At 48.7% G+C, this 14,100-nt stretch overlaps 2 protein-coding genes across 2 annotated transcripts in view; one reads left to right on the top strand and one right to left on the bottom strand.

Moving 5' to 3' along the window:
* Positions 1-14,100, top strand: part of slc2a1a (solute carrier family 2 member 1a) — a 261,459-nt gene that overhangs the window by 146,828 nt on the left and 100,531 nt on the right. The gene's annotated exons all lie outside the window — the stretch shown is intronic.
* On the bottom strand, positions 8,012-12,883 carry LOC117511756. Its single transcript, XM_034171651.1, has 3 exons — positions 12,839-12,883; positions 10,692-10,697; positions 8,012-8,946 (listed from the first exon to the last, which is right to left on the bottom strand). The coding sequence occupies exons 1-3, from the start codon at positions 12,873-12,875 to the stop codon at positions 8,039-8,041; spliced, it is 951 nt and encodes a 316-aa protein (XP_034027542.1). The 5' UTR covers positions 12,876-12,883; the 3' UTR covers positions 8,012-8,038.

Raw genomic sequence — 14,100 nt, 5'->3', positions numbered from 1 at the left:
CAAGAGGGCATGAGGAGGACAAGAGGGTGAGGAGGACCAGACAACATGAGGACGACAAGAGGGCATGAGGAGGACCAGACAACATGAGGACAACAAGACGGCATGGGGAGGAGCAGAGGGCATGAGGACGACAAGACGGCATGGGGAGGACCAGACAACATGAGGACGACAAGACGGCATGGGGAGGACCAGACAACATGAGGACGACAAGACGGCATGGGGAGGACCAGAGGGCATGAGGACGACAAGAGGGTGAGGAGGACCAGACAACATGAGGACGACAAGAGGGCATGAGGAGGACCAGACAACATGAGGACGACAAGACGGCATAGGGAGGACCAGAAGGCATGAGGACGACAAGAGGGTGAGGAGGACCAGAGGGCGTAAGGAGGACAAGAGGGCGAGGAGGACCAGACAACATGAGGAGGACAAGAGGGTGAGGAGTACCAGACAACATGAGGACGACCAACGGGTGTAAGGAGGACAAGAGGGATAGGAGGACCACAGGGCATGAGGACGACAAGAGGGTGAGGAGGACCAGACAACATGAGGAGGACCAGAGGGCGTGAGGATGACAAGAGGGTGAGGAGGACCAGACAACATGAGGAGGACCAGAGGGCGTAAGGAGGACCAGAGGGCATGAGGACAACAAGAGGGCAAGTAGGACCAGAGGGCATGAGGACGCCAAGAGGGCGAGGAGGACCAGAGGGCATGAGGACGACAAGATGGCGAGGAGGACCAGACGGCATGAGGACAACAAGAGGGCAAGAGGCCATGAGGAGGATGACAAGAGGCTGAGGAGGAACAGACGGCATCAGGAGGACCAGACGGGATGAGGAGGACCAGAGGGCATGAGGACGACAAGAGGGTGAGGAGCACCAGACAGCATCAGGAGGACCAGAGGGCATGAGGAGGATCAGAGGACATCAGAACGACAAGAGGGTGAGGAGGACAAGACGGCATGAGGAGCACCTTAGGGCATGAGGAGGACCAGACGGCATGAGGAGGACCAGAGGGCATGAGGACGACAAGAGGGTGAGGAGGACCTGATGGCATGAGGACGACAAGAGGGTGTGGAGGACCAGACGGCATGAGGAGGACCAGAGGGCATGAGGATGACAAGCGGGTGAGGAGGACAAGACGGAATGAGGAGGACCAGAGGGCATGAGGAGGACCAGACAACATGAGGACGACAAGAGGGCATGAGGAGGACCAGACAACATGAAGAGGACCAGAGGGCATGAGGACGACAAGAGGGTGAGGAGGACAAGGGGGCATGAGGAGGACCAGACAACATGACGAGGACCAGAGGGCATGAGGAGGACCAGACAACATGAAGAGGACCAGAGGGCATGAGGAGGACCAGAGGGTGAGGAGGACCAGACAACATGAGGAGGACCAGAGGGCGTAAGGAGGACAAGAGGGTGAGGAGGACCAGACAACATGAGGAGGACCAGAGGGCGTAAGGATGACAATTGGGCGAGGAGGACCAGAGGGCATGAGGACGACAAGAGGGTGAGGAGGACCAGAGGGTATGAGGATGACAAGAGTGCATGAGGAGGACCAGACAACATGAAGAGGACCAGAGGGCGTAAGGAGGACAAGAGGGTGAGGAGGACCAGACAACATGAGGAGGACCAGAGGGCATAAGGAGGACAAGAGGGTGAGGAGGACCAGACAACATGAGGAGGACCAGAGGGTGTAAGGACGACAATAGGGTGAGGAGGACCAGAGGGCGTAAGGAGGACAAGAGGGCGAGGAGGACCAGAGGGCATGAGGATGACAAGAGGGTGAGGAGGACCAGACAACATGAGGAGGACCAGAGGGCGTAAGGAGGACAAGAGGGTGAGGAGGACCAGAGGGCGTAAGGAGGACAAGAGGGCGAGGAGGACCAGACAACATGAGGAGGACCAGCAGGCATAAGGAGGACAAGAGGGCGAGGAGGACCAGAGGGCGTAAGGAGGACAAGAGGGCGAGGAGGACCAGACAACATGAGGAGGACCAGCAGGCATAAGGAGGACAAGAGGGCGAGGAGGACCAGAGGGCATGAGGACGACAAGAGGGCGAGGAGTACCAGACAACATGAGGAGGACCAGCGGGTGTAAGGAGGACAAGAGGGAGAGGAGGACCACAGGGCATGAGGACGACAAGAGGGTGAGGAGGACCAGACAACATGAGGAGGACCAGAGGGCGTGAGGATGACAAGAGGGCATGAGGACAACAAGAGGGCAAGGAGGACCAGAGGGCATGAGGACGACAAGAGGGCGAGGAGGACCAGAGGGCATGAGGACGACAAGATGGCGAGGAGGACCAGACAGCATGAGGACAACAAGAGGGCAAGAGGCCATGAGGAGGATGACAAGAGGCTGAGGAGGACCAGATGGCGTCAGGAGGACCAGACGGGATGAGGAGGACCAGAGGGCATGAGGACGACAAGAGGGTGAGGAGGACCAGATGCCATGAGGATGACAAGAGGGTGAGGAGGACGACAAGAGGGGGAGGAGAACCAGACGGTATGAGGAGGACCAGAGGGCATTAGGTCAACAAGAGGGCTAGAGGCCATGAGGAGAATGACATGAGGGTGAGGAGCACCAGAGGGCATGAGGAGGACCAGAGGGCATGAAGACGACAAGAGGCTGAGGAGGACAAGACGGCATGAGGAGCACCAGAGGGCATGAGGAGGACCAGAGGGCATGAGGACGACAAGAGGATGAGGAGGACCAGATGGCATGAGGACGACAAGAGGGTGTGGAGGACCAGATGTCACGAGGATGACAAGAGGGTGTGGAGGACCAGATGGCATGAGGACGACAAGAGGGTGTGGAGGACCAGACAACATGAGGAGGACCAGAGGGCATGAGGAGGACCAGAGGGCATGAGGACGACAAGAGGGTGAGGAGGACAAGACGGAATGAGGAGGACCAGAGGGCATGAGGACGACAAGAGGTGAGAGGCCACGAGGAGGATGACAAGAGGCTGAGGAGGACCAGACGGCATGAGGAGGACCAAACGGCATGAGGAGGACTAGAGGGCATGAGGACGACAAGAGGGTGTGGATGAACAGACGGCATGAGTAGGACCAGAGGGCTTGAGGAAGACTAGAGGGTGAGGAGGACCAGATGGAAGGAGGAGGACCAGAGGGTATGAGGACAACAAGAGGGCGAGAGGCCATGAGGAAATGACCCCAAACACACAGCCAAGGCAACTAAGGAGGGGCTCCGTAAGAAGCATTTCAAGGTCCTGGAGTTGCCTGGCCAGTCTCCAGACCTGAACTCAATAGAAAATCTTTGGAGGGAGCTGAAACTCCAAACCCTCAAAAAATTAGAGAAGATGTATGGAGGAGTGGACCAAAATCCCTGTTGCAGTGTGTGTACACTTGGTCAAGAACTACAGGAAACGTTTGACCTCTGTAATTGCAAATGGCACGTAATTCCAGATGGCATGAGGAGGACCAGAGGGCATGAGGATGACAAGAGGGTGAGGAGGACCAGATGGCATGAGGAGGACCAGAGGGCATGAGGATGACAAGATGGTGTGGAGGACCAGATGGAATGAGGAGGACCAGAGGGCATGAGGATGACAAGACGGCGAGGAGGACCAGAGGGCATGAGGACAACAAGAGGGCAAGAGGCCATGACGAGGATGACAGAGACTGAGAAGGACCAGACGGCATCAGGAGGACCAGACGGGATGAGGAGGACCAGAGGGCATGAGGATGACAAGAGGGTGAGGAGGACCAGACGGCATCAGGAGGACCAGAGGGCATAAGGAGGACCAGAGGACATGAGGACGACAAGAGGGCGAGGAGGACCAGATGGCATGAGGAGGACCAGAGGGCATCAGAACGACAAGAGGGTGAGGAGGACAAGACGGCATGAGGAGCACCTTAGGGCATGAGGAGGACCAGAGGGCATGAGGACGACAAGAGGGTGAGGAGGACAAGACAGAATGAGGAGGACCAGAGGGCATGAGGAGGACCAGACGGCATGAGGAGGACCAGAGGGCATGAGGACGACAAGAGGGTGAGGAGGACCTGATGGCATGAGGACGACAAGAGGGTGTGGAGGACCAGACGGCATGAGGAGGACCAGAGGGCATGAGGATGACAAGAGGGTGAGGAGGACAAGACGGAATGAGGAGGACCAGAGGGCATGAGGACGACAAGAGGCGAGAGGCCATGAGGAGGATCACAAAAGGCTGAGGAGGACCAGACGGCATGAGGAGGACCAAACGGCATGAGGACGACAAGAGGTGAGGAGGACCTGATGGCATGAGGACGACAAGAGGGTGTGGAGGACCAGACGGCATGAGGAGGACCAGAGGGCATGAGGATGACAAGAGGGTGAGGAAGACAAGACAGAATGAGGAGGACCAGAGGGCATGAGGAGGACCAGACGGCATGAGGAGGACCAGAGGGCATGAGGACGACAAGAGGGTGAGGAGGACCTGATGGCATGAGGACGACAAGAGGGTGTGGAGGACCAGACGGCATGAGGAGGACCAGAGGGCATGAGGATGACAAGAGGGTGAGGAGGACAAGACGGAATGAGGAGGACCAGAGGGCATGAGGACGACAAGAGGCGAGAGGCCATGAGGAGGATCACAAAAGGCTGAGGAGGACCAGACGGCATGAGGAGGACCAAACGGCATGAGGACTAGAGGGCATGAGGACGACAAGAGGGTGTGGATGACCAGAGGGCATGAGGAGGACCAGAGGGCATGAGGAAGACAAATCAAATCAAATCAATTTTATTTATATAGCACCAAATCACAACAAACAGTTGCCCCAAGGCGCTTTATATTGTAAAGCAAAGCCATACAATAATTACGGAAAAATCCCAACGGTCAAAACGACCCCCTGTGAGCAAGCACTTGGCGATAGTAGGAAGGAAAAACTCCCTTTTAACAGGAAGAAACCTCCAGCAGAACCAGGCTCAGGGAGGGGCAGTCTTCTGCTGGGACTGGTTGGGGCTGAGGGAGAGAACCAGGAAAAAGACATGCTGTGGAGGGGAGCAGAGATCGATCACTAATGATTAAATGCAGAGTGGTGCATACAGAGCAAAAAGAGAAAGAAACACTCAGTGCATCATGGGAACCCCCCAGCAGTCTAAGTCTATAGCAGCATAACTAAGGGATGGTTCAGGGTCACCTGATCCAGCCCTAACTATAAGCTTTAGCAAAAAGGAAAGTTTTAAGCCTAATCTTAAAAGTAGAGAGGGTGTCTGTCTCCCTGATCTGAATTGGGAGCTGGTTCCACAGGAGAGGAGCCTGAAAGCTGAAGGCTCTGCCTCCCATTCTACTCTTACAAACCCTAGGAACTACAAGTAAGCCTGCAGTCTGAGAGCGAAGTGCTATATTGGGGTGATAAGGTACTATGAGGTCCCTAAGATAAGATGGGACCTGATTATTCAAAACCTTATAAGTAAGAAGAAGAATTTTAAATTCTATTCTAGAATTAACAGGAAGCCAATGAAGAGAAGCCAATATGGGTGAAATATGCTCTCTCCTTCTAGTCCCTGTCAGCACTCTAGCTGCAGCATTTTGAATTAACTGAAGGCTTTTCAGGGAACTTTTAGGACAACCTGATAATAATGAATTAGAATAGTCCAGCCTAGAGGAAATAAATGCATGAATTAGTTTTTCAGCATCACTCTGAGACAAGACCTTTCTAATTTTAGAGATATTGCGCAAATGCAAAAAAGCAGTCCTACATATTTGTTTAATATGCGCATTGAATGACATATCCTGATCAAAAATGACTCCAAGATTTCTCACAGTATTACTAGAGGTCAGGGTAATGCCATCCAGAGTAAGGATCTGGTTAGACACCATGTTTCTAAGATTTGTGGGGCCAAGTACAATAACTTCAGTTTTATCTGAGTTTAAAAGCAGGAAATTAGAGGTCATCCATGTCTTTATGTCTGTAAGACAATCCTGCAGTTTAGCTAATTGGTGTGTGTTCTCTGGCTTCATGGATAGATAAAGCTGGGTATCATCTGCGTAACAATGAAAATTTAAGCAATGCTGTCTAATAATATTGCCTAAGGGAAGCATGTATAAAGTGAATAAAATTGGTCCTAGCACAGAACCTTGTGGAACTCCATAATTAACCTTAGTCTGTGAAGAAGATTCCCCATTTACATGAACAAGTTGTAATCTATTAGATAAATATGATTCAAACCACTGCAGCGCAGTGCCTTTAATACCTATGGCATGCTCTAATCTCTGTAATAAAATATGGTCAACAGTATCAAAAGCAGCACTGAGGTCTAACAGAACAAGTACAGAGATGAGTCCACTGTCTGAGGCCATAAGAAGATCATTTGTAACCTTCACTAATGCTGTTTCTGTACTATGATGAATTCTAAACCCTGACTGAAACTCTTCAAATAGATCATTCCTCTGCAGATGATCAGTTAGCTGTTTTACAACTACCCTTTCAAGAATTTTTGAGAGAAAAAGAGGGTTGGAGATTGGCCTATAATTAGCTAAGATAGCTGGGTCAAGTGATGGCTTTTTAAGTAATGGTTTAATTACTGCCACCTTAAAAACCTGTGGTACATAGCCAACTAATAAAGATAGATTGATCATATTTAAGACCGAAGCATTAATTAATGGTAGGGCTTCCTTGAGCAGCCTGGTAGGAATGGGGTCTAATAGACATGTTGATGGTTTGGAGGAAGTAACTAATGAAAATAACTCAGACAGAACAATCGGACAGAAAGAGTCTAACCAAATACCGGCATCATTGAAAGCAGCCAAAGAGAACAATATATCTTTGGGATGGTTATGAGTAATTTTTTCTCTAATAGTTAAAATTTTATTAGCAAAGAAAGTCATGAAGTCATTACTAGTTAAAGTTAAAGGAATACTTGGCTCAATAGAGCTCTGACTCTTTGTCAGCCTGGCTACAGTGCTGAAAAGAAATCTGAGGTTGTTCTTATTTTCTTCAATTAGTGATGAGTAGTAAGATGTCCTAGCTTTACGGAGGGCTTTTTTTTATAGAGCAACAGACTAGAGGGTAAGAAGCATTTCAAGGTCCTGGAGTTGCCTGGCCCGTCTCCAGACCTGAACTCAATAGAAAATCTTTGGAGGGAGCTGAAACTCCAAACCTGAAAAATTTGGAGAAGATCTGTATGGAGGAGTGGACCAAAATCCCTGTTGCAGTGTGTGTAAACTTGGTCAAGAACTACAGGAAATGTCTGACCTCTTACCCAGGGAGCAAATAGGGTTTTGCAGACATGGAATGTTATAAAAGGTTGGTGGCCAGAAATGACATCTACACCCTCCTAGGATCACAACCTGGTTGGACAACCCTGGAAATTTTCTACTGAAAATCTATAGGAGGCCTTTATTTGAAATAGCCATGTCCGCGGATAGGCGCTTTTTTCTTATTTTTGTTATTAAAGGCTTTAAGCCTAACAGTGGATATATAATGGAGTTTAAACACTCTAAGGACGTAGATGTGACTTTTTTCTAACTAAATAAGTGTCCTATTTACTATACTAAATGATATATCATCCTAAGATGGAAATTTCAAGGCACTGGACTGCCAGAAAGGACAGCTTTTAGTTATTAATTCTGCCTTTTAAGAAAACAAGTTGCCTTCCAAGAAAAAAGTTTTTATAAACATTTTACTTTCCCTTAAGTCATGGAAAAACACAAATCTTAAATTTCAAACAAAAAAATTTACTCCAATAACATTAACTTCAACAGAAGAATATCTTTTGATGTGAAATCCAAAGAAATAAGAACTTGAATGTACACAAACATAATCATCTATCTTTTTGTGAAACTAAATACTGGTAGCTGAATGTTGGCACTCAAAATATGCACAAGTGTGACCTGTTGACTGCAATTATGCTTCATTATAATTAGACTAATACTTTCACGATAATATCTGAATACTGTATGTAACTTAATGTAAATGGCTTATAGCATGTATAAGCCAGTCTATAATGTCCAGAACAATACTGGTACTGGTAAATACTTTGTCAGTCCTTAATTTCTCATCAGTAGGCTTATTTGTATCAGTCTCTTAGTCAGTTTCTGACTCTGTCCTGCTGTCACTGCTCTCCATTGTATCAGTGTACTGCACACGACTGCACTTGGTTGCCAGTCCCTGGCAGCGACACCCTTCATAGCATGGGACATCTTTCTTTGAGCAGGAACAGTTCCTTTTGCATCCCTTGATGCAGTGACATGACATTGCCTTCCTCAGGTCCTGGGGCCAGGGAGGCTTTGTTGCTGGCACTGGAAACAGGCTGTCATATTGCATGGACCACCTAAAATCCATGTACTGAGGTAGATCTGGTTTTGCCATGTGTCCATTCTTATCAATGATGGTAGCAAGTGCTGCCCGCTTCAGATGCAGCAGGAAGGCATTCTCTGTTGGTGGTAGAAGCTTCAGGAGTGTTGACCTGTTGTTGAGGAACTTGTAGGTCCTCAACTTTGCTAGGTCAGACTCCTCAAAGCTGTCTGCCCTCGTGGTGTACACAGCGATAGTGAGATCCCGTGCTTCCTTGATGATGTTAGGTGTGATGTCATCTGTTGCATCCTTCCCAAATGACTCCAGTGCAGCAAGGTCTACAGTGGTGCTAGCCTTTATCCATGATTTCTTCCCCATGAAATAGGGATAGCTGGTGGTATCTCGACCACTGAGGCTGTGTACAAAGGGTAGAGCATGGCATTGTGAGAGACCACGTGCCACAGCCATCTCATGGATAGGGAGGTAGACATCATGGGCTGTTCGTACCCAGAACTCAGGCAGGTCCTTCAGGTGTGTTGCAGCATAATACAGCCATGTGGTGATGATATCTGTGTCATTGGCATAGATGATCACTCTTTCAGCCTGCTCATTCTGGACACTGTATATGGAGTAGAGGATCACTCTGGTATCAGCCTCCTGTTGTGTTGATTCCAAGGCAGGCACAGCTGTAACAGACCCTTCTGTCAGAAGCACCGTCTTCATCTCTTCCTCAAAGCCACCACCGAGTTAGAGCCGAGTTGAACCTAGGGCAGGAGAAAGCACTTCACCTTCACACCAGCCATCACAAAAGAAGTGAAGGCGACTAGCCTTGTTAGCTGACTTGGCAAAGAACTCTTGTGGGTCGGGGGCTTTGTACGCTCACTCACTTCATATACTTTGGCTGGTTTTGGTCGGGCATATCTGTGCTCTTGCTCAGCTGACTTGAGGCTTGGTCCACTGTACCTGTCACAGCAGACGTGGATGGTCTTTGTGCCTGCAGGGATGTCAGTCAAGAGGTTATGCCGGTATCGCTCAGATATGGTGCTGAAGGTCTCGCCTTTCTTGAAAGACCACTGCCTGATTGCGTACATGGCATCAACCACTACTGCAGTTTTCTGGTCATCCTGTGGCAGTTCACTTGCAGTGGCAACTCCAGTTTCCTCTTTGAGGGTCTTCACTAGGGTGGCTTTGGTGCCAACTCTCATGGACCCATCATCCTGGAAGAGTGCTGGAGGATACTTGCTGCATTCATGTTGGCCTATAAACTCAACTATTTTGACATCTCCACCACTGGCCATGATTTGTGTCATCCGTAGGAGTGCAGTCACCTCGTCACTCTTCCCTGGTGGAGCAGCCTTTGCCTCAGCCTTCTTGGGTTTCTTGTTCTGTGTGTGGAAGGTGTTGAGCTTCACTATGGTAGTCTTCTTCTGATCACTGGATCAGAAGATATACTACTGGATCACTTCAGCCAATGCCTTCAGGCCCAGCTCTCTCACTGTGGTCAGATGCTCCTCTACTGCTGTATCTGCACACTGTCCTGTAGATATATTAATCAGGAACTGGGTGCTTGCTGTGAAGGGGTTGGTCTCTACTGCTGCCATGACTTTCAGTACTAACTCTGCATCCCAGGAGACACAGGCTTGGCCAGATTCATGGTGTGGACCCACAGAATGGAGATGCATCATTGACTGGAATTGTGCAGAGAGAGCTGCAGTGATCGGCTTTGTGTAGACCCACTTGGTCCGTGCAGTGGGACTTAGAGTAATGCCATCCAGCCCACTCTTTTCTTTGGCATCTGCATTGTAGGTCTGCTCTAGAAGCATGTCAGGAGAGACAGCATTGTGATGACCATCAGCTCTTCTTCCAACAAATCCACCTCCAATCATTGCTCCATGTACGTCTGGAGAAGTTTCCTGCAGTTTCTTCATCTCTGCCAAGTAAAGGGGCAGAGATTGCTGCCCATACTTGTAATGTCCTGCTGCAGTGAGGTAGGGAAGCATCCTTCCTGACTCACAGAGATGCCCAATCCAGTGCCCTTCTCTCTGGTAGTAGATAAACCTGTGAAGGATGTCTGTCATCTCAAGGAAGGATGACCAGAAAGCAGCTGTTGGGTGACCATCCAGTGACTTCTGAAATGCCATCATGTGCATTCTGAGGGCTGTTAGCTGTGGACGTGCTCTTTGGATTTCCTCCAGCTTCTCTGCTACTGGTACATCCTTCTGTAACAACACCTTCAGTACAGCTTCTATCTTGGCCTGCCACTGTTGTGTTTCCTGGCCTGCTAGGACCCATGCCTCAAATGCCTCCCAGAAAAGGTGCCACATAGCCTCACTGAGTACCCGGAGAGCATGCAGGGATTGGTAGTAGTCACCTTTCTCCCAAAACATCTTTCTTGCAGTCCCCTCCTGGCACAGACCAGCTGGGACAAGAAGTTCCTCTGCACCTGCATCTCTTGTGATCTTGCAAATTGCTCTAAGGTAGTTGTGGGCTTGGTGGAACCCTCCTAGTAGCAATATGACATCACCAAACTCATCTCGGTGTTTATCTCTGATGGCTGTTGCCAGCTCGTATGTGGCCTGGTCTCCAGTGATGATGGTCTGCTTGTCGCCAAGTGCATGTGCTGTTTTGACTAAATGTGTCATCTCATCCTTGAGGACAGCAGGATCTGTTGGGGGTGCCGGGATAAGAGGCAGGTATGCAATGGTGCTGGCTTCCCGATGTGGATGGATCTCTGCACAGAATGCAGAAAATCCTGGTAATCATCCTTCTCCTTCATAAGGGACATCTAGGAGCTGTGATGTTGTCACTGTTCTGCCTAGCCTTCATACCAGTAGTACATATCTTCTGCACTCCCATCAGATTCAGTCATCAAATCTTCCACACTTGTGATCTGGGCCAGTGACCTTGACTTCTGCCTGTCTTTGACAGAGATGTGACAGACTGTGGTAGGTGCATCAGGAATGTCATGCAGTGCCCTCTGTGTCCCAGAAGTGGGTACACATAGACCACGTGGCTCTTTGCTTTCACTGACTGGATTTTCAATGATGATAGCTGTAGTAGTATGGAAGCTGCCACCTTCTAATGTCTTCATCTTCCAATCCAGATTGTCTATGGCAAACACATGGGGAGTCCTAGATGCATGTGTCATGTTCTCTGGAACAAATACACCATCCTGTTCCACCTGCTGCACGATCCTAGCACCCTGTGCAGTGAGCTGACGTTGCAGACGATCATAGCTGATCCCTTGTCCCAACCTGTTGCTAAGATCAAGGACTTGCTCCATGTCTGGTTGTACAGGTGGTAGGCAATGCTGTGCCCAGAGAGGTAGGGATGCCAGATACATGCTGCAACATTTGCTGAGACATGATGAGGGCTTTCTCTGCTGTCAACTGATCAACTTGTGCCCTTCCACTTTCAGCCAGTTCTGGCCCTTTGTCACAGAGTAGCGAGCTTGTGAAGTTGAACAGTGAATCATGAACCAGGGTGCTGGCTGCTGTGAAGGAAATGTGTATTGCTGGTTTCTCACGAGTGTGCGAGTGTACAGAGCTGGGAATCTGCCTGCAGAATCTTTGCAGCTTGATACAGTGTACGTTGTTTCTCATCTACATGCTGGGCTGCCTCTAGTTGTCTTAGCTTCTCAAGGGCATCACCCAGTGGGACTGTTGATGCACAAGATGAAGCCTGATCCACTGGTTTGGTTGATAATGGAAATTCTTCTGCTGAACTTCTGTTCCAGCTTCCACTTCAGAGTGATGGCTCGGTATATGTCTGCAGTTTTCACTCCAAGCTCATGGAGATGTGTCCTGTACTGATCCCTCAGAGTTGTCACCAAGAAGCCAGACATCTCTTTGAACAGCAAAGGTTCAAGTTGTTCCACAAGTTGATTGAAGGTGATGTTGTACACGTTCTGTTGCACACTTCCAGAAACCCTCTGAGCTTTGAAATTGTCCATGCAGGGCTTGTGGTAATAGATGTCATTAGCTACCATATCATGACCCTGTCCAATGAGCTTCAGGAGGATGTCCTCTCTATGGAGCAACTTTGCTTTCTCCTTGATGGCCTTCTGGCTGTTTATTGTAGACAACTTAGAGGTTGGCTCCTTCCCATCTCTCCACGTCTTGTTGCAGATAACACACTGAGTCTTTGCATCATATGCTTAAACACTTTGCCTGGTCATTCTGGTGGTGTGTTCAGCCGAGGTACTGCATCTGGGTTGAGGGGAGTCTGTCATGGAACTGGTACTACCTGCAAGATGCTTCTTTTTGGCCAGTTGGTAGCTCTTCTTATTCAGGTACCAGTTCCTGCATCTAGCATGCCATTTGGGGGCCTTGTCTTCTAGCCATGTCTCTTCAGCAGTGTCTTTTTGCAGCCTTGTGAAGGTGCTGTCTTCTCGAGCTTCCATGGCTTCAATGAGCTTTACTTTGGAGGTGGGCTGAACTCTGAGAATTTTTTCAGCAGACTGTTCTTTGCATATGATACACTTTGTGTAATCTGTATTCCCACACTTCGTGGTCTTCTTTAGTGACAGGGCAACATCTGTCAGGTCCTTGCCTGCCTTGGCTGCCATCTTCAATCAGGGACCTGCAACACACAGAGACAGCAATCCATGTGACACCCCCATCACCATGATATCAGTGATCAGCCGCACTGTACATGTACCTATCTTGACAGTGATCACCCGAGTGTATATCTTGAAGACCTGTACGTATTTTCTTCCCTGAAAACAAGGTAAATTGTTTTCTATCATTACATGAATGTTATGTTAGTTTCCCTCTGGCAGATCCCGAGCAGCCGGGAAAGCAGGCCGACTGGGTGACTGTGAGGAGGAAGCGTAGCCCTAAACAGAAGCCCCGTGTACACCGCCAACCCGTTCACATTTCTAACCATTTTTCCCCACTCGACGACACACCCGCCGAGGATCAAACTCTGGTTATTGGCGACTCTGTTTTGAGAAATGTGAAGTTAGCGACACCAGCAACCATAGTCAATTGTCTTCCGGGGGCCAGAGCAGGCGACATTGAAGGAAATTTGAAACTGCTGGCTAAGGCTAAGCGTAAATTTGGTAAGATTGTAATTCACATCGGCAGTAATGACACCCGGTTACGCCAAACGGAGGTCACTAAAATTAACATTGAATCTCTCTTCTAAGTCCCTGTTAGTAAATGATATAATAATTGATCAAAATATTGATTTATTCTGCCTTACAGAAACCTGGTTACAGCAGGATGAATATGTTAGTTTAAATGAGTCAACACCCCCGAGTCACACTAACTGCCAGAATGCTCGTAGCACGGGCCGATGCGGAGGATTAGCAGCAATCTTCCACTCCAGCTTATTAATTAATCAAAAACTCAGACAGAGCTTTAATTCATTTGAAAGCTTGACTCTTAGACTTGTCCATCCAAATTGGAAGTCCCAAAAAACAGTTTTATTTGTTATTATCTATCGTCCACCTGGTCGTTACTGTGAGTTTCTCTGTGAATTTTCAGACCTTTTGTCTGACTTAGTGCTTAGCTCAGATAAGATAATTATAGTGGGCGATTTTAACATCCACACAGATGCTGAGAATGACAGCCTCAACACTGCATTTAATCTATTATTAGACTCAATTGGCTTTGCTCAAAATGTAAATGAGTCCACCCACCACTTTAATCATATCTTAGATCTTGTTCTGACTTATGGTATGGAAATTGAAGACTTAACAGTATTCCCTGAAAACTCCCTTCTGTCTGATCATTTCTTAAGAACATTTACATTTACTCTGATGGACTACCCAGCAGTGGGGAATAAGTTTCATTACACTAGAAGTCTTTCAGAAAGCGCTGTAACTAGGTTTAAGGATATGATTCCTT

The sequence above is a fragment of the Thalassophryne amazonica genome, chromosome 6 (assembly GCF_902500255.1).
Source record: "Thalassophryne amazonica chromosome 6, fThaAma1.1, whole genome shotgun sequence".
NCBI classification, from domain to species: Eukaryota; Metazoa; Chordata; class Actinopteri; order Batrachoidiformes; family Batrachoididae; genus Thalassophryne; species Thalassophryne amazonica.
The sequence above is the reverse complement of the archived record's forward strand: the minus strand, read 5'-3'. Positions and strand labels throughout refer to the sequence as shown.